This window comes from Quercus suber, unplaced genomic scaffold (genome assembly GCF_002906115.3).
Source record: "Quercus suber isolate HL8 unplaced genomic scaffold, Cork oak 2.0 scaffold_564, whole genome shotgun sequence".
Taxonomy (NCBI): domain Eukaryota; kingdom Viridiplantae; phylum Streptophyta; class Magnoliopsida; order Fagales; family Fagaceae; genus Quercus; species Quercus suber.
Window position 1 is genome coordinate 5,434 of NW_027070009.1, and position 20,724 is coordinate 26,157.

At 33.1% G+C, this 20,724-nt stretch overlaps 1 protein-coding gene and 1 pseudogene across 1 annotated transcript in view; both read right to left on the bottom strand.

The window, feature by feature from the left end:
• The window catches only part of LOC112006694 (senescence-associated carboxylesterase 101), a 7,315-nt gene extending 5,058 nt beyond the window's left edge, over positions 1 to 2,257 (bottom strand). Inside the window, exons 1-2 of the mRNA XM_024038996.2 lie at positions 2,022 to 2,257; positions 1,484 to 1,847 (exon numbers count right to left, since the gene is read on the bottom strand). Of these exons, the coding sequence (XP_023894764.1) occupies positions 1,484 to 1,847; positions 2,022 to 2,038 (381 nt within the window). The 5' untranslated portion in view covers positions 2,039 to 2,257. The remainder of the gene's footprint in view (positions 1 to 1,483; positions 1,848 to 2,021) is intronic.
• An 11,311-nt stretch (positions 2,258 to 13,568) lies between these two features.
• On the bottom strand, positions 13,569 to 14,299 carry LOC136063714 (senescence-associated carboxylesterase 101-like; annotated as a pseudogene).
• Between the last annotated feature and the right edge of the window lie 6,425 nt (positions 14,300 to 20,724).

Genomic DNA, 20,724 nt, shown 5'->3' on the forward strand with positions numbered 1-20,724 from the left:
CTTTAGACTTCTTTGCTCAGTGCTTGGTTGCCGAGAAAACCAAAAAGGAATTTCTTCATCTCTTTCACAAAGAAACCCATGAAAACCCGAATGACCTTAACCTAATCACACCAGCCAAGGTCCAAAATTCCATCACAATATTGCTATTAAACCCAAATCCAATTTTTCTCCAAAAAAAAAAAAAAAAAACCCGAATCCAGTTATCCCATCGAAATTTGCTAACCCACCGGCCACCACCAAAGGATTTCCATCAGCGAAATAGAGACATGAGATAAGAAGAGATTGGAGAAAGAAGAGGGTAAAATTTGGCTTGGCAAAGGAAAAGAAAATAGAAAGAGAGAGAGAGAGAATCAAGTGAGAAAGAGAGGACAAAGAAAAGAAACAAGAGATAGAGTGAAGGTTAAGTGTGTGGAGGTGTGGTGTTGACTATGGAGTCTAAATCTTCTATCCCATTTTTCCTGCTCCACTCTATACTTCACCAATAAATATTTGTCACGTGTTCACCTAATTAATTAAATTCTATCATATTGACTTATTAATACTACAATTATTAATTAATAGTAATATTTAATTAATTAGATGAACAAGTGGCAAGTATTTATTGGTAGAGTATAGAGTGGAGCAGGAAAAGTGGGACAGAAGATTTGGACTCGTTGACTGTGAGGATAAGAATAAAGAACGGAGAAAAGATATTAAAAAAAAAAAAAAAACCTTTAGGTCTGAAACAAACAGTCTTCAAGGACCAAATTGGTTATTTTTAAGAAGCTATGGATGTTTTTGACATTATTCTAAACTTCAAGGTAGATTAGTGTAATTTACCCAAATAGTGGTTGACATCTCATATATTCAAGAGATATTATTTTTGTCATACCGATTATCACTTATCCCACATCATATCAAGGATATTTTTAAAATTTTTTTTTTTTGATATTTTTAAAAGTTTTTTGAGAGAGTTTCAACCTATGGCGTCCGCTTCTGATAATAGCTCTTTCTCATCAGACCAAAACACCAATCAGTTTTTGGTGTAGGCGAGAATTGAACCCCAGATCTCTTATACAACCATCAGAGACTTTACCAGTATTTTTTAAAATTTAAACGTTGATAATAATCATTAATTAATAACAATAATATTTGCAGATAAAATAATAATAATAATAACAATAACAGTACTTGACAAATGAGTACTACCAACGACTAACAACTCTGTTTCTGAGGTCCTAAAAAAAAAAAAAAAAAAAAAAAAAAAAAAAACAACTCTGTTTCTGAAATAAATGAATAAAAAAGTAGCTTGTATCAATTTATAAAGGTATTTTTGGCAATGATATGCTGTTCAGGCAGTTTCTTACTTATGACCTACGGTTGAACTAGAGACTTAACTGCTTGATGTTTTGACAAGTTTACAAGTGCCATGAGCCTATGACCAAAACTAAAATTAATAATAATTAAAAAAAAAAAAAAGATTTTTCAGAGTATAGAGAGGTACCTCAAATTTCGGGAGCGCACCATAAATGGATTTAAAAAGCTGAAATGCAGGTTCGTTAATGGAGAAACTTGGGTCCTTGGTTTTGGGGCACAGGAAATCAAAGAAAGGAAAAGACCCCTTAAAAGTTGAAGATGAAACTAAATTTCCTCCTCCACCGCCCTGAACAGAGTCTTTGCTACTAGAGGGCCAAGTGAAAAACGCTATAATGGTATAGTTTGGTAGTTCATAAACTTTGAATCTAACGAAGGAAGATGGTCCTTCATTCTGACTGATTTCTGTGTATAGACTCCAAATTGCAGTCCATGCGTCGTGCAAGATATCAAGGGTCATCACGAAATTTGCCAACTCTAAACCACTGCTATACCTGCCATCATGAATCGTAGGAAAAATTAGCTAACAAATGATGATGCATCAAGTTTCTTGGTCAAGAAACAAATTTGAAAGGAAGAGGGAAAGAGACAGAGTGAAGGAAAACAAGGACAAACAAGGAAAACAAGGAAAATAAGGAAAGAAGAAATGATTTGCGTTACAAACTTACAATTGAGTTTTGCTCATCCTCTCGAATCTCGATCTATTGCTTTGTTAGATCAGCTTTAGGAAAAGATCAGCCACAGAACTAGCTGTGCAACACTCTTTGCTAGTCATAAAAATGATGAGAATCAAAGCCAATGTTAATCCACGGTCTCAGGAGAGAAACTTCGTAGGAAAGAACTAAAAAGCATCACAAGACTACAAGTCAATGTCTATATTCTACCTATAGAATATATTTTTATTCATATGTTCTTCGTCATTCTCCAACTTGCTCTGGCCCATTACTCTTTATTTCTTTGGGCTTTTAAAATACCATACCTTTTTTTTTTTTTTTTTTTTTAATAAAAAATTTAGGAAAAGGAAAGGACTAAGATACCATACTTTTTTTTAATGCATTTTTGGTGACTTGAGTTGAGTGTGTAGTTAAGTTAACTCATATTTTGGTAGGTTACAGTGAGGGTAAACCATAATTTATATCATTTGTATACACATGGCCACCCCTTGTTTTATACAAATTCTAGTTTAATGAAATAAGAAAAATTGAAGATGGTTTATCATTGTTTTCCAATTTTTATAGTGAAGAAAAGAAGTAGGGGAAGGATGAACCTAGACTTATGAGAGCCCATCATCTTTCATTCTCTCATTAATGGAACTTAATTGGTACGAAAAAATAGAGAGAAAATAGTATAAATAAGTAATTTTGACATTTTCACTCCAACATCTTTTCTTTTTTTAATAATCGGTCACTCCTCCAATTTATTAAGAGAACAAATTAATTTAGACAATGATGTATTAAGAATTTAACATAACACCAGAATTTTTTTTCCTTTCACTTTTTCCCCCTCTTAAGTCTTAACCAAAAACTTCAAATTAAAAATAAAAAAAATCTATATTTCTCTCTATTTCACATCTTCCTTGAACCCTACCTCTGCCTTGCCCAGTACAAGAGTCAAGTAGCTCCCAATCTTAGAAATTTAGAACTTATGAACTAGAAAGTACTTAAAGTAGTAACTTTTTTATTTTTTATTTTTTATTTTTATTATTATTAATATATAGGAAAGTAGTGACTTTGATTGTGTAGAAAAGCAGAAAACGCCGGGAGAGTTGGTGATTGTGTAGAAAAGCAGGGACTTGTTGAAAACGAAATAACAATTGACCAAGACCCCAACCGAAAGCTAAGTAGAATTTGAATTTCTTCTGTCTTTTTCCTTTTACGTGGCATGAAACCCACTTGAGATGTCCGATTCTATGTATTAGAAAAGTTAAATTTATGGCAATTTCGTCGCCTTCACCCTCCACTTGCACCTCACATAATTTCCACCCTTTTTCTTCCATGATAGTGATAGTGTGATATCTAGGAATGGCAACCAGCGGGTATCCTATTCCTCGCCTCCGCCCCACTTTTGCTTTGGGATGATTTTCCTTTTTCTGCTCCATTCTAACAGGTATATGTGGGTACCCTTTTGAGAATACTAAATATTTTTAACACACACACGGGAAGAAGGGAGAATATTTTAAAGAAACTTACAATAGTGTATATCCCAAAGGGCCTTGTATATGTGGGTACCCACTGATAGGCCAGTAATGTATTGACCCCTTGTGATATATTAATTGATTAATTAGCCAAGTTTATCAATTAATCAAATTAACATGCAAAGCGCGTGATATCCTATTCCTCACCCCTGCCCCACTTTTGCTTTGGGATGGTTTTCTTTTTTCTACCCCATTCTAACAGGTATATGTGGGTACCATTTTGAGAATTCTAAATATTTTTAACACACACACACGGGGAGAGGGGAGAAGGTTTTAAAGAAATTTACAGTGGTATATATCAAAAAGGGCCTTGTATATATGGGTACCCATTGATAGACCAAGAATGTATTGACTCATTGTGATATATTAATTGATTGATTAGCCAAGTTTATTAATTAATCAAATTAACATGTAAAACGCGTGATAGCACAAACAAATCACCAATTATCTAAAGTATGCAGCGGAAAATAAATTGACACGGTGATTTGTTTACGAATGGGGAAAACCTACACGGCAAAAACCCCAATGGGTGATTTTAATGTCACTACTTTCGAGAATCCATTATTATCAAAACAAGCAGTTACAAGTAAAAGAATCCCAGTACCTTATACCAACCTACAGTTGAATCCTTATCTCAATACCCAATTGGACTTGTTCTGTAGTGACAATCTCTCCTTTTCAATGCACGGCTCCCAGTACATAATTAACCAATTGGGCGGATCCTAGTACGTGACTTAATCACCAACTTGAGAAGGATGTTGGTTGCAAAGTTTTTCTATTCGTCATACAATGAAAATCATGAAGTTGCTTGGTCACAAAACCCTATGGTGTATAAACACAGCAGCTTCTTCAAGAGAAAGATGAACTGGGGCAAACTAGGTTTCTGGTCACACTTTTCTTTACACTTATGGAATTGTGCTCTTGTGCAACTGTGCATAACCTTTTACGACCCTTAAAATAATCCTTATATATATTTAGGATTGTGAGAAAAGAAAGCCTAAATACATACTCACGGATTGGATGAAAATTAGAATTGAAAATCTGTTTTTCATAAATCTCGACAGATACCCTATCTATCGAACAACTGTCGAGTCTCAGGCTAAAATAGCTCTTTTAAACCTTGATAGATACTAGCTGTCGAGCTTTAATAAACAAAACTTTTTCACTTGATTCTTGGACAGACTTGTATGGCTTTAACACTTGAACTTGAAACCTTATTTCTTGAAGTATTAAACACATCCTAAATCTACCAAATTACAAGTAAAGTGCGTTTTGTCAAAGGATTAGTCAATTACATTAAATGTTGACATATGTTCTTAACATGAATCACATATGTCTTAACACCCATCTTGCCACACTCAATTATATATATATATATATATAATTTATTAAAAGTTTACTTTTAGTATGTTAGGACATATGTGTTTCACTTGTTAAGAACATATGTCATTATTTTATGTATTTGGCTAATCTTTTGACAAAATGTACTTTACTTGTAATTGGGTAGATCTAGGTGTTCTTAATACTTTAAGAAACTGTATTTCAAGATCAAGTGTTGAAGTCATCAAGTCTCTCCAAGAAACAAGCTGAGAAGTGCAAGCTTACTAAAGCTCGATAGCTAGCATGTGTCGAAGTTTAAGAAGCTGTTCAGCCAGTGTGCTCGACACCTGCATGACAGCTACTCGATACATCCCATCTGTTGAGGTTTAAGAAAGAAATAGAAATTCTGACTTGTTTTCTTGGGATATGTGAATGTGTCTTTGGGCCTTTTTTTCTCCTAACCCTAGACATATAAAAGGATTGTTTTAAGGGCCGTCAAAGAGTACACAAGTTGCACAAGCTTTGAGAAAAGTATGCTCAAGCAAATTGTGATTAGAGACAAAGTTTTGCCCTAGTTCATCATTCTTGAAGAAGTTGCTGTGTATGTGCACCAAAGGGTTTTCTGACCAAGCATCTTATTGATCTTCATCGTGTGGATGAACTGAAGAACTTTGTAGCTAATAATTTTCTCTAGTTGGTGATTGAAGTCGCGTATTGGGATTCGCGCATTGGTTAGTCATGTACTTGGGAGCCATGCATCAAAAGGAGAAATTGTCACTACAGAACAAGTCCAATTCAGTATTGGGATAAGGGTTCAACTGTAGGTTGGTATAAGGTATTGGGATTGCTTTACTTGTAACCACTTGTTGTGATAATAGTGGAATTTCGAGAGTGGTGACCTAAAAATTATTGAAAATATTTTAGTGAATAAACAAGTTTTGATACAAAAATAATATCCCAAATAATTAGCAAGAACATAAAATAAAAAAAGAATTTATAACAATCTCACAATGCTATAGAATCACGCTGCGAAAGCGTTGTCCTTAAAGGTTGATTCGTGCCATCCAAAGTAAAACTTGGTGCGATTGGTTCTCTTGGCCAAACAACCCCCCAGGATTAGACTATACCGTCGACCTTTGTGATGTATGCACTTCCACTTACAAAAGGTTTAAGAACAACCCTCTATTACCTTTCCTTAGAACAAATATTCTTGTAGAAAAATTATGTGAGAGAGAAAGCTAGTAGACTTGTGTATATCTAAAAATATAGAGTAGTAAAAAGACATTTTTAGAAAATATGTTATGATGAGTATAATATAGGTTACTTATGAAGATAATAGTTTATAGTTATGGGTTACTAATAACCCTTAAAAGCCTAACGGCTATATTATTAATTATTGCCTAACAGCTATTTTTGTCATAATTGCCCAACGGCTATTTTACTCATAAATTTTCAATGGCTAGAAAATAAATAAGAATAAAAGTGTTTGGAACACACACCCACACCAACAATCCCCCACATGTTACAAACACAGAATAGGAAAGGCACGTAACTAAAGAAAGCATGCATCAATATGGTACCAGAAGGTTTTAACCATACATAGGATAAATAAGTAGGAACTAAAAGACAATGGTGGAGTTAAAACTCTTTTAACCAAGCTATTAGTAAACCAAACTTACTACCCTCATAACTTTCTTTATCAAGGTTGTTCTTAAGCGGGTTGGCGCCTTATCCAGGCCATGCGCCACTGGGTTTCATGAGAGCTCTAGAGACCTACCCAAAAAGTCTCATAGGAAGCGGCACAACTTCCACTCACATATAGGTGGCATCCATCAGGAGTGCGTGCAGAACACCCTATCCCAACAAGTAGGGAGTATGGACCCATTAAAAGCCTAAAGCTCAACCTCCAACAATCTGCAACTTAATCGGTGGCATCCATTAGAAGTGCGTGTAGATACACCACATCCCAACAGGTAGGGATATGGATCCATTAAGAGCTTAAAGCTCAACCTCACCAAATTCTGCAACTTAGCATTGTCTCACACCATAGGGATGGACTCATCACTAATCTCCTTACTGAGATAGCGGAAGACACATAACAAATGACAGTGCCCGTGGACCACTAATGACCTCTACCCATTTAACCTCTTGCGTGGAATCACCCATCATAGAGGTTGAGCATTAGTCATAGTGTTATAACTTGGGTATCAGTCCAATCCTCCTAGAGGTCTCACTCACCAGCCTCATTGCTATTGGTTTGGTCAAAGGATCGGCCAAGTTCCTTTCAGACCTCGCAAAGTCTAATGACATAACATCATTATCAATAAGCTGCCTTAGTCTCAATTGGATATGTTGACTTTTCCCATTATAAACTTTGCTCTTAACACGTGTTATGGCAATTTAGCAATCACAAGGAAAGCAAATAGAGACAATAGAGTTAGTAAAATGAGGCATATCAATTAATATACTCCTAAGCCATACAGCTCCGGACCTAGCCTTCTCTAAGGCCACTAACTTTGTTTCCATATTAGATCTCACTATACGAGTCTTCTTAGTTGACATCCAAGAGACAGCCCCTCCAGCTAGTGTAAACACATATCCACTAGTGGGCTTCACCTCATTTGTATCAGAGATCCAGTTAGTATCACAATATCCTTTTAAAACAGTAGGATAGCCACAATATGACAAACCAAAATCAAAAGTCCCTTTTAAATATCTCAATAATTTAGATATTGCATCTCAATGCTCAATACTATGATTATGAGTGTATCTACTCCATCTACCAACAACATATGCAATATCAGGACGAGTACAATTTGTCAAAAACATTAAACTACCAATAATTTGTGCATATTTATCTTATGAAACACTATCACCACGATTTTTAACCAAGTTCACCTTTAAGTCATACATAATAGACATAGGTCACATATCAAAGTGTTTAATTTTTTAGTTTTTATTTTTTTTTTCTCCATATAATTAGATTGTGATAGTACACTGCAATCATTATCCCTAAGGATCTTGATGCCTAAAATAACATTTGTCTCAACCAAAATTTTCATATCAAATTTAGAGGCAAGAAAACATTTAGTATCATGCACAACATTATAGCTAGTTCCAAATATAAGTAAGTTATCAACATATATACAAATAATGACACCTTCATTATTATTTAACTTATTATATGACCATAAGTCACAAATCCATGTGTAAGCATCATATATCAAAATTTTCATGTCATTGTATAGGTGCTTGTTTTAATCCATACAAGGATTTAACCAATTTACAAACTTTACATTATTGTCTAAGGACAACACAACCCTCGGGTTGCTCCTATAATATATATATATATATATATATATAATTTTTTTTTTCTAATTCACTTATTAGAAAACAGTTTTAACAACCATATGATATATAATAGGTTTGTAAATAGATACAATGACAAACAACATTCTTATAGATGCAATTCTAATAATTGAAGAATAAGTATAAAATAATCAACATGATATTTTTGCTTATAGCCTTTAGCTACTGAGCATGCCTTATACTTATCTATGATCACATTCAGTTATAAGTTTCTTTTGAAAACCCACTTGCAACCATACAAATTTTGTTTTAAACACCCACTTGCAACCAATAGGCTTAACCTTAGGTGGAAGCAGTGTGATTAGACATAATCTAATAATTTGTTAAAAGCTTCCAACAATAATGGTGCATCAACAAATTTAATTGCATAATAACTTACATGTTCATTTTCAACAATATAGGTAAGAAAATTGTTACCGTAACTCTTTTTCTCCCTAGTTCGCTTACTTCTTCTCAATTCTTGCACATCACAACAAGATCATTAGAAGTATCAATAGGTTCATGAAACATATTTTCCTTATTTTTCAAAGGAACCTCATACTTAAAAAAATATTTTTAAGATTCAACAATAGTATTAAATTCTAAATACATCACTATTGATGAAAATAATTTTATATCATGAATTATAACAAACATAACCAATAAACACACAATCACATATTTAAGAATCAAGTTTCCTCCTTTTAGGTTCATGTAGCATGACCTTAGGCAAGTACCCCCACACTTTGAGGTATTCTCCTTTTAGATTTGGGTAACATCTTAGCCAACCACCCCCACAATTCGAGGTATACCAAGTTAGGCTTATGCCATTCTCAACTTCATTTTTTATATTTCATAGAAATTTCCAATACCTCATCTTCGGTTCCTAATACACAAAGTTAAATAAATATAGAATGGTCATCAACAAAGATTACATAAAATCTTTTACCATCTCTAGTCATTGTGTGTTTTAAATCATCCAAATTATTATGTACCAAACTAAGGAGTTTGGTTCCTCTTGTTATGGGGTTGCAAGGTCTTTTTGTTTCAAGTTCATAAAAACCTATCCACCATCTCAAAACAACACATATAGCCAATAAAAATATGTATATGTATATGTGTGTGTATATATATATATATATTTAATATCACTCTTGCACTTGGTGAATAAAAGGAATATTTATTCCAACTAGATCTTATCCACTAGCCCAAAATACTAGTTGGATCATTTATTTATTTATTTAATATATATAAAGAAAAATTTAATTATTTTTCATAATTTCTTATTTCATATATTTGTGTCAAGATATGTAAAACTAATAGCTTTTGTACATAGAGCCAATAGCCTCTAACTACTAAAAACCACTCTTAGGAACGTCCAAAATTTTACAAGAATAAGACACTTAATATTTTGTAAAATTTGACATCATTATAACACAATTGTATAATACAAACGTTTAATCATCCACAATTTCTTTTTCACATGACCATAAATGATTACTTGAACACTTTAGCAAGGAAAATAAAATTTAATTAAATTATAGTATCATTGTATCTTCATTATACAAAAGGTGTACCAAGTTGATACGGCACTATTGATTCCACTTAACAATAGGAATGCCTTCACCATTAGTCTAAACCATTTTTTTTTCTCTTCAGAATTCTACCAAAAAAATAAAATTTTACCTCATTTCTCATAGAATTATTGCTAACATTTTTTTTTTTAATTCCAAAAAACATTTCTCAAAACACATACATTTTTCTTCAATCTCATGTTTCTCAAATTTCAATAGACATAAAACAATTTCACAAAATATAATACACATATAGTATCACATAATTGCAAATGCAATAAGTTGATATCCACATATCAAGACAACGATATTATTCACATATTAATTTAGATTAGAGAATCAAAATCACATTTGGATGGACATGATTTATTTTTTCTACTAAAATATTAGTCCACCAAATTGTTTAGATAAACCAGATAGCAAAATAAACTCCACAAAAGATATAAGTAATTATATCTAAGAATATAACTACTAGCATTTTTTCTTTATAAACATAATATCATATCACAATATAAAATTTCATGATCAATAACTTGTTTATCCATTTTGAAGCAAGAGATCAACCTTTAAGATTGTTGGAAATATTTTAGTGAATAAACAAGTTTTGATACAAAAATAATATCCCAAATAATTAGCAAGAACATAAAATAAAAAAGGAATTTAGAACAATCTCACAATGCTATAGAATCACGCTGCGAAAGTGTTGTCCTTAAAGGTTGATTCGTGCCACCCAAAGTAAAACTTGGTGCGATTGGTTCTCTTGGCCAAACAGCCCCTCAGGATTAGACTATAGCGTCGACCTTTGTGATGTATGCACTTCCACTCACAAAAGGTTTAAAAACAACCCTCTATTGCCTTTCCTTAGAACAAATATTCTTGTAGAAAAATTATGTGGGAGAGGAAGATAGTAGACTTGTGTATATCTAAAAATATAGAGTAGTAAAAAGACCCTTTTAGAAAATATGTTATGATAAGTATTATATAGGTTACTTACGAAGATAATAGTCTATAGTTATTGGTTACCAATAACCCTTAAAAGCCCAACGGGTATATTATCAGTTATTGCCTAACGGCTATTTTTGTCATAATTGCCCAACGACTATTTTTCTCATAATTGCCCAACGGCTAGCAAAAAAATAAGAATAAAAGTGTTTCGTTACTAATAACCCTTAAAAGCCCAACGACTATATTATCAATTATTGCCTAACGACTATTTTTGTCATAATTGCCCAACGGCTATTTTCTCATAATTGCCCAACGGCTATTTTACTCATAAATTTCCAACAGCTAGAAAATAAATAAGAATAAAAGTGTTTGGAACACACACCCACACCAACAAAAATCACCTGGTGGGGTTTTTGCCATATAGGTTTTTCCCATTCGTAAACAAATCACCGTGTCAAATTTATTTTCCGCTGCACTTAGATTAATTGGTGATTTGTTTGTGCTACCACGCGCTTTGAATGTTAATTTGATTAATTAATAACTTGGCTAATTAATCAATTAATTTAATCACAATGGGTCAATATGTTTTTGGCCTATCATAGTATATTAAATTAAAACTCATAAAACATAAAAAATAATTCTAACATAATAAAACATTCTCAAAGCATAACATTATAACAATTTAATTAATAATAAATACAAAAAAAATTCATATGTAGAAATACAACAATTAAAAAAAATATGAACAACATTAACGTAAATATTAAAACATAAAAGTATAAATTAATTAATGCAATATAAAAAAAATCATAAATTTAAAGTTAGAATGCTAAAAATACTTATATATGTCTTATAAAAAAAACCTAAAAAAAATATTTTTTTAATTATTTAAATATAAACGAGGTGGATGCAGGGGAAAATGTTAACCCTCATCCTGGCCTTATTTGTTATGTGGGGTTGGTAAAACCCGTCCATTAAGGACAGGTGTAGCAGATTCCCACATGTGTTGGTTTAAATTGTCATCCCACATATACCTCTTTTATACCAAATGTCTTTAACCAAATATATATATATATATATATATTTGAACAAAAGCATGTTATTTACAAAACTACTATAAGATATAGGGGTATAAATGAGTTGAGCCAAATATTAAAAGTTCAGACTTGTTCATTTAATTTTATTTCGAACACAAGTTGAGCTTGAACTCATCATCAAACAAGATTACACGTCCAAGTTTAGTTCATTTACTTGCTAAGTAAATTCAAGATTGTTCATGAACTACTTAATTAACTTATTATTTTCTTATATATACTAAAACCATGACTAACATGTCTTACTCCTCCTTAAATTTATGATTTTTTACTACAAATGGATGGTTTCTGTTATGAATAAACTATAAATAATTGACAAACTTATATAACCCAATTATATATAAATCTATATAAATATATTTTCAGAAAAGTATACATATAAATATATAGTATTATATATAGTTAATTTGAGTCATAATGTTTACGAGCTTGTTTATGAACACGTTATTATGTTTAAGCTTGACTTGTTTAATAATCAAGTTTAAAGTTGGGCTTGAGCTTGGTTTGTTTAATAAATAAACAACATAAACAGACTTTTTCTTGAGCGAAGCTCTATTTGTTTATAAATAGCTTGATTCATTATAGTGCTAATAAGATATTTCTTAGACATACACCTAATAGAAATCTCTCTTATTGGAGGGGGCAAAGAAGTAGAAGGAAGAACATAGTGCTAACTAGTTCACAAGGCTTGTTGTCATACTAATTTGCCTTTTGTAAAATTCAACATTTTGTTATTTTTACTCCTATTTTTTTAATAGATACAATAAAATTTTAATCTATGACATCTACTTTATGATAATTATCCTTTATTATTAGGCCAAGATACTAGTTATTTTTTTGTATAAGCAGGGTTCGAATTCCAAATTCTTATGCAACGATAAAAAAATTTACCAATTCAACTATCTATAACTTACTTTATTTTTACCATTTAACGAAAAGAAATTCAGATAATGATATATAAAGAATTCAACTCAAGACATTTTCTTTTTCCCTTTCACTTTTTCTTTTATCCCCATAACCAAAACCTTGTAACGAAAATATAATTTTTCCTATTTTTTCTACATCCTCCCCCGACCTAACTATATTACAAATTGCATTATATAAACCCTACCATTAATGTATCAATTGAATTGCACCTTTCACTCTGAAAATCCTATTTTTGACTTTTGTTGGAAAATGTAGAAATATCAGCAAATCATGAATGGCCTTGTTAGGGAGAATTATGCTCACTATTTTAATGGTATAATGTGGCCTTCCTTGCTAAGAGGGAAGAATAAACAAAGCCAACTATTCCTTTGATAATGAGTCCAAATCTTCTGTCCCACTTTTCCTACTCCACTCTGTACTCCACCAATTAATACTTGTCACATGTTCACCTAATTAATTAAATACTACTATTAATTAATAATTGTAGTATTAATAAATCAATAGTGATAGTATTTAATTAATTAGGTGAACATGTGGCAAGTATTTATTGGTTGAGTATAGAGTGGAGCATGAAATGTAGGACAAAAGATTTGGACTCTTTGATAATGATGACTAAAACTGTTTTCATCTACTCACGTCCAAGTATCAAACCCCAAAAATAGCAAAAGAAAGACTGAAAATTTTATTATACAAAAATTTAAAAAGTTGAAAAGATGATGTCCTTAATTTACAATTTATTGGGTAATGACTTCGAAATACCACACATGTTTGAAGGGAAGCACACACATAAATATTGAAATATGCAAATCTCTGTCATACAAAATTTAAAGGAAACTCTAGGGAGCCATTAGCATATGCCTCGTAATTGTTGTCCTTCTTCAATAAGTTAGTGAGACTAGAGCTATAAGAAGTTCCCATAATCTCTCTATACTCTCCCCTCCATTTCATGAAGCTGCTCCCCAGTAAGAAAATCTTAGAAGATACTGCATAATTTTTCATCAAATCAAATACATAATTTTCAAACTCTATCAATTCTTTCTTTGCAGAGTCTTTCTCCTCATCACTTGATTCTCCGCTACTCAGCAATTTGCATGGAATTAGAGCCTCCTCAACATGTGCCCAAAAGCAAGAATCCTTTGTTAGACTTGACGCCACATTCTATTTCTTCAATTCATTTGGAATACTTGAAAGTTTTCAGTTTCTTTCAGCCATTGCTCCAATTCTATGTAATGTTTAGACCTTCCTTCATTTATGTAGTCTTTTAGGCCCTTGTTGTAGTGGTTAGCTATGTCTAGTGGCTCAATCATCCTTCAGTAATTTGTTCCCCCAAAGAGCAAATGAGTACGAAGGGTGTGGCCTATTGTCTGGGGCCTTTTCTTTGCTTGATCAACCATTTCTTCCCAATAACTTGTGAGGGATTTTTTATACTTTACTAGATCCATATCAGTTGTAGTAATTCCAATAAGGCTTTTAATCTTACATCTATTATAGTATCCAATTCTGTCGTCTTTAGACACCTTCTTATACTGTTCTAGATAAGCCATAAATACTTTTATTTCATTTAACCCCCTGGTGGGATCAAAAGCCTGCTTGTTTAAAATTGCGTTCGTTCGCTTTTTCCCATTTTTTTGTCTTTGCAATGATAATGTTGATATCAACGTTCTGCAATGGTTGCAATAACTTGTAAAAATGAGTTGGGAGAAGGGAAGTTTTGAAAGATCACAAGGACAAAGACAAAGATAAAGACTTCAAATTGTAGTAATTTTTACTCATGTAAGAAACATTAGAGGCTTTGGTTAGTTGTTAACACTACAAAAAAAAACTAGCTGTTGCGGCGGGTTTTTTGCAGTGGTTACACCGCTATAAGTCACATATTGTGGCGCTTTTTCGGACCGCCCCTATATATGAGATATATTGCGGCGTTCAATTGGATCACCACAATAGATCTACCCTTTTGCGTTGCGGTGTTCTACAATGGTGGTATATAAAACCACCACAATATATATATTTTAGTGGTGTTGGATGTAGTTATAGTGGCGCTCCATCAAACCGCTGCAATAAATATATCATTTTGTGTTATACTATAGCGGTGGTACATAAAACTGCCGAAATAAATGTGTTTTAGCAGCATTCTATTTAGCTATAGCAGTGATATTGTCAAATGCCATAATAGATACTTTTTGCGTCATAGCTTCTTAGTTATAGTAGCGGTGTTGACCGCCACAATAGACCCCGTTAATTGCTTGAATGTAGTCTAATTTTTTCCCTATTTTTTTGTCCTTTAAGCGCCATTTGTCTTTTCATTTTAGCGCCTTTGTGTTTTCCCTTAGACCTCAAAATCTCTTTTCACTTTCCCTCTGTTAGTCTTTTCATTTCCAAACCCACCTGCATTTCACGAAGACCCACTCGTTCGCCGATACACAGCTCGTTCGCCGATACCCATTCTTCCTAGTCATATTGCCGATACCCACTGATTCTTCCATTCTCGTGTTCTTCACTAAGGTATCGTAAGTTGATGTATTGCCGATACCCATTTTTCAATTTTTTTTAAAAAAAATTTCAAATAAGTTTTGTTCTTAATTTTTTTTGTTATAATTGTATGAAATTTTGTAGATTTTGGATTTGGAGGAGCCAATCTCAAAGTTGAACTAAGGGAAAGGTACTCTAAGAAATTGTGTTTTGTTGACTTCTCTTTATACATTTTTTTCTATAGAATACTCTTATAACTTATTTCTTTGTATGTATTTTTTCTTTGGTCGAATTTCGATTTAGTATTATTTCTGTGTTACTTTTTGTGCCTTGATTGTTTTTGTTAGGATGAAAACTTTCTTGGGAATATTAATATTAGAGATTGTATGGTGAAAAACCTAAATGGAATAGGCATGTTAGTAATGAATCTTATAAATTGTTGGGCCAATGTATATTGTTGGGTAAACTCAATATGCTGATTGAGTTGTGATTGGTCTATTGGATTGACTAGGAAGAATGGATACCGATGTGTTTGGCAGTTTATATTTTAGAATGGGTTAAAGAACTTTAGAAGACCATGTCAATGAGAATAATAAAACTGTAGTTTTTATTTAAACAAAAAATGAATTATTAAAAGGGACTATAACTTGGATGTTGTTCTTGTTGGGACTCTCAACTAGGGTCTGATTGACTTGATAAGATAGGTGGTATTGAATAAGAGTGCGATTGAATAGACTTATGGATTGAAGTAATATTGCTAAAGGACCAAAGTGTGGGCTAAAGGAAATTATAGAACTAATTGCAGTTAGTGCATTCCCTTGTGCCTCTCCATGTTTGAGCAAGTGGACTAGTGAGACTGGAATAATCGGTTACTACATAGTTTACTAGAAAAACAATGCTTTAATAAGAGAACTTGTTATCAATGACCATTCTGTTATGTCAGAACATTTATGTCTTGAAATGCTTGGTTTACAAGAAGTAAACATTTGTTTGGATAGAGGGAAAGATTGTCTTTGTTTTGATAATGGTTTAGCATGAAGAGAAGTGTGGTATCTATTACATTGTGCAATTATAAGCAATGATGCTTGTATTAAATGTAGACCAATGTATATTGTTTATGTGTATGTATTATAACTTATCTATCTCAGTGTTGCCAGTCACATGCCAAATTTTTTCTGATTTTGCTTGTTATGTTTTCTTGGGATCTATCTTATGTTGATTTTGTTGTATAAGCTTATGAATTTTGAATATAGTCATGCACTTTGTTTTTCTCATGCACTTTGATTCTTATTGAGTTGTTTTTATTTGATTAATTTATTTTAGGGGCTTCTTTCTAGCTTTTTTACACATGTGGAACACAAAAATGAAATGGGATATTTATGATGTTATAGTTACCAAATGTATTGATTACTTCTCTATGCGTTTAAATTCATTGTTTTCTTAGGAACATAGGTTTTGTTTTGTTAGAGTAAAGATGATTTGTTAACCCTTGTTTTGTGCATTTATGAAATCACATGATAGGTGTTTATTGTAAACCATTTCATAGCAATGAATAAGAGTTGGATGAAAATTACCAATAGAAGGTCATGAGCATATTTAGATGGAGTCCAACAATTTCTGAATTTTGTATCTAACCATGCACACCCGAATGGAACGATTTCATGTCCGTGTAAAAATGTGTGCTTACAAATTCATGGCCTACAGATGTTGTTTAGGCTCACTTAGTGTCAAATGGGATTTGTAGGGGTTATGACCTTTGGGTTTTTAATGGGGAATCATTGTCTGCAAAGACTTCTATTGAAATTCCTAATAGTCATATCTAAGAAAACTCGATAGAATATGCCGATCTTCATGACATGTTGCATGACATGTTCCCCATACATGATATGGCATCTAGGTCAATGAAAGAAGTCCCTAGTGTGCAACAACCCATAAAAGGTCCTGCAGTAGGTCCTAATGAAGATGACTTTCAGTTTATGAAATTGCTTGAAGATGCTAATCGACCTTGTTATGAAAGTTGTAAGCATTTTAGCAAATTGTCAGCCATTGTGCATTTGTACCACATTAAGTGTCTTAATGGTTGGACTAACAAATCATTTACCATGTTGCTACAATTTTTGCTTGATTTCCTTCTTTCAAATGCTAAATTGCCAAAAGATTGTTATGAGGCTAAGAAGATTATTAAGGATCTGGGCTTGAGCTATGAGAAGAATCATGCTTGTCTTAAAGATTGTGTTTTATATTGGAAGGAGAATGCCAACCTTGAAGCTTGTCCAAATTGTAACCTTTCAAGATGGGAAAGTAATGAGTCTAAAGGTCAACAAAGTACTAATGCTTCCTCTGAGAAAGGAAAAAAGAAAGCTGCAAAGACTCTACGATGGTTCCCCTTAAAGGCAAGATTGAAACGACTATTTATGTCTCCTGAAATAGCTAGTCATATGACGTGGCATGCCAATTGCCGTGTGAATGACAGGTTAATGAGGCATCCTGCTGATTCTGAAGCTTAGACATCATTTGACTCTAAGTACATAGAGTTCTCATCCGACCCTCGTAATGTGAGACTTGGATTAGCAGTTGATGGATTCAACCCGTATGGAAATATGAGTACTACTCATAATACATGGCCTGTCATTTTGATCTCATACAATCTCCCTCCATGGATGTGCATGAAAAGGTCTTATTTCATGCTATAATTATTGATTCCCAGTCCAACCTCTCCTGGGAACGATATAGATGTGTACTTACAACCCTAGTAGAAGAACTGAAGGAGTTATGGGATGTTGGAGTAGAAACATTTGGCATGTCTTCCAAAAAATCATTCCAAATGCATGCTGCATTATTGTGGACCATTAATGATTTTCCTGCCTATGGTGATATCTTGGGTTGGAGTACTAAAGGCGCTCTTACATTTCCTCCTTGTAACTATGATAGTCGGTATCGTTGGTTAAGATATGGAAGAAAATTATGTTACATTGGACATAGGCGATTCTTGGGTAGTGATCATAAATTCTGTAAGCAAAAAAAAAAAAAAATCATTTGATAGGAATGTTGATATGAGATTAGCTCCTATCACGTTATCTAGAGGAGAAATCATGTTACAAATGAATGCTGTAGCCGATCGTGTGTTTGGGAAGAAAAAAGTTAATTTGACCAATAAAAGAAAAAGAAGGGAGGAAGCCTTAACTGTGTGGAAGACGAGAAGTATATTTTTCTCTTTGCCTTATTGGGAGAAGCATGTCTTGCGTCACAATCTTGACGTAATGCATATTGAAAAAAATGTAGTCGATAATATAATTGGCACATTGTTGAACTTGAATGGCAAAACAAAGGATAACTTGAAGGCACACAAAGACTTAAAAGATATGGGTATAAGAAGCGAACTTCACTTGGAAAAGGTTGGGAATTATCAGAAACGTATGCCACATACTTGCTTCCATATGAATGCAAGTGAAAAAGGATGGTTTTCTGCAAGTTTTGAAGGATGTAAGAGTGCCAGATGGTTATTCTTCAAACATCTCATGTTGTGTTAAACTCAAAGAACGCAAGATTAGTGGGATAAAGAGCCATGATAATCACATCTTAATGCAGAAACTTTTCCCAATAGCAATACGTGGATCTTTGCCAACTGAAGTAAATAGGCCCTTGATTGACTTATCTTGTTTCTTTAGGGAGATATGTTCCAAAGTACTAAATATGGAGGAACTTGGGGCTCTTGAGAAGAGAATTGCAGTGACGTTGTGTGAGTTGGAAATGATATTTCCTCATTCTTTTTTTATAGTGATGGTACATCTAGTTATGCATTTCGCTAGCGAAGCCAATGTGGCTGGCCCAGTTCATTATCATTGGATGTATCCCACAGAGAGGTAACAATTATAGTAACTTCATTTATTTAGTTTCGTTTAACTTAGCAATTTCCCATTATTGATCTTGGGTTTTCCAATAGGTACTTGTCAACACTTAAGTTTTACGTGCATAATGAAACTTGGCCAGAAAGCTCCATTGTAGAAGGGTATATAGTGGAGGAATGCTTAACATTCTGCTCACATTATTTTAAATCTATTGAAACTGTATTCAACTGACCTATAAGTAATGTCGAGGAATCCATGGGTGTGGTAGTGAGCATTACCCTAGATTCAAATTCATGGATCCAAGCACATCGTTATATGCTCTTCAATTGTGAAGAAGTCACCCTATTTCGTGAGTAAGTAATATGTCCTTGCATACCCTTCCATGACATTCTAGTACAATACTCTAGCTTAACTCTAACACGTTTGTCTACACAGTGTACACATAGCAGAGATCAAGGTTGATTTCCTTTTTCATGTATTTGATGATGTTATTCAAAAGCAACACATGGAGAAATTCTGCAACTAGTTGTAAAGCATATATATATATATATATATATAACTATTTTGGGTTGTAAAACATTAGATAGCATACTTATAATAAAAGTCTTTGTCTATAATAGGTGATGTCAATGGATGCTTCTGAGAAAAAAAAACTGTCTGATAAAGTTAGATGGTTTGCGCGATATCTAGATAATGAAGTGAAACAATTCAAGCTTTATGTTATAAATGGTTTGAAATTTCACACCAATGATTCTGAGGCATCTAGGAAAACTCAAAATAGTGGAGTTTGTGTTGTTATTGAAGGAGGTGCTACTTATTATGGTGTACTAATCGATATTATTGAGTTGAACTACTCTGACAAGTATCGATATGTACTATTCAAATGTCATTGGGCTGACGTTATTAGTGGGAGAGGATGCAAAAAAGATGAGTTTGGATTTCCCCTTGTCAAAATTTCAAGATTGATACACACAGGTGATTGATTGATTGACGAACCTTATGTATTAGCATCTCAAGCTTCACAAGTTTTTTACGTGGAAGATGCAAGACATAAAGATTAGGTGGTGGTTGTCAAAACCAAACCTAGTGAGGTGTTTGATGTTGATATTAATACTTCACATGATGATGATGGTGATGATGATGATGAAGTGGATACCTATTTTGAAAATCTCCCTTATAATATAACCACTGAAGATGCATGTGATGATACAAACGACAACCATGCTTGGGCTCGAGTTAATGAAGAAGGAACCATTCATGATACACCATTGATCAGTGAGGATGAATTGCTTGAAGAAGACTTTATCGATGATGAAGAGCTTAGTGATGATGTTTATGAGTCATATGATGATGAGTCTAATGATGATGACTCCAATGATGATGCATCTAGTGATGATGAGTCTAGTTAAGGCTTAGGCCAAGTGAGGAAGGACTAGACCAAATTAGATAGGATGTGCCTTCCTTTAACAAAAATAAAGGTCATCATTTGAACAATCCTAAAGTGTTAGTAGTATAAAACATTATTTGTACAAGGCCTGAAATATATGTTTACCATGTTCATGAACAGACCCATAAGAAGTGTCCTAGCTTAGTTATATGCCTTGCATGTGTGTTGGGATTTTGATGAATGAATGTATTTCTATGTCATCTAG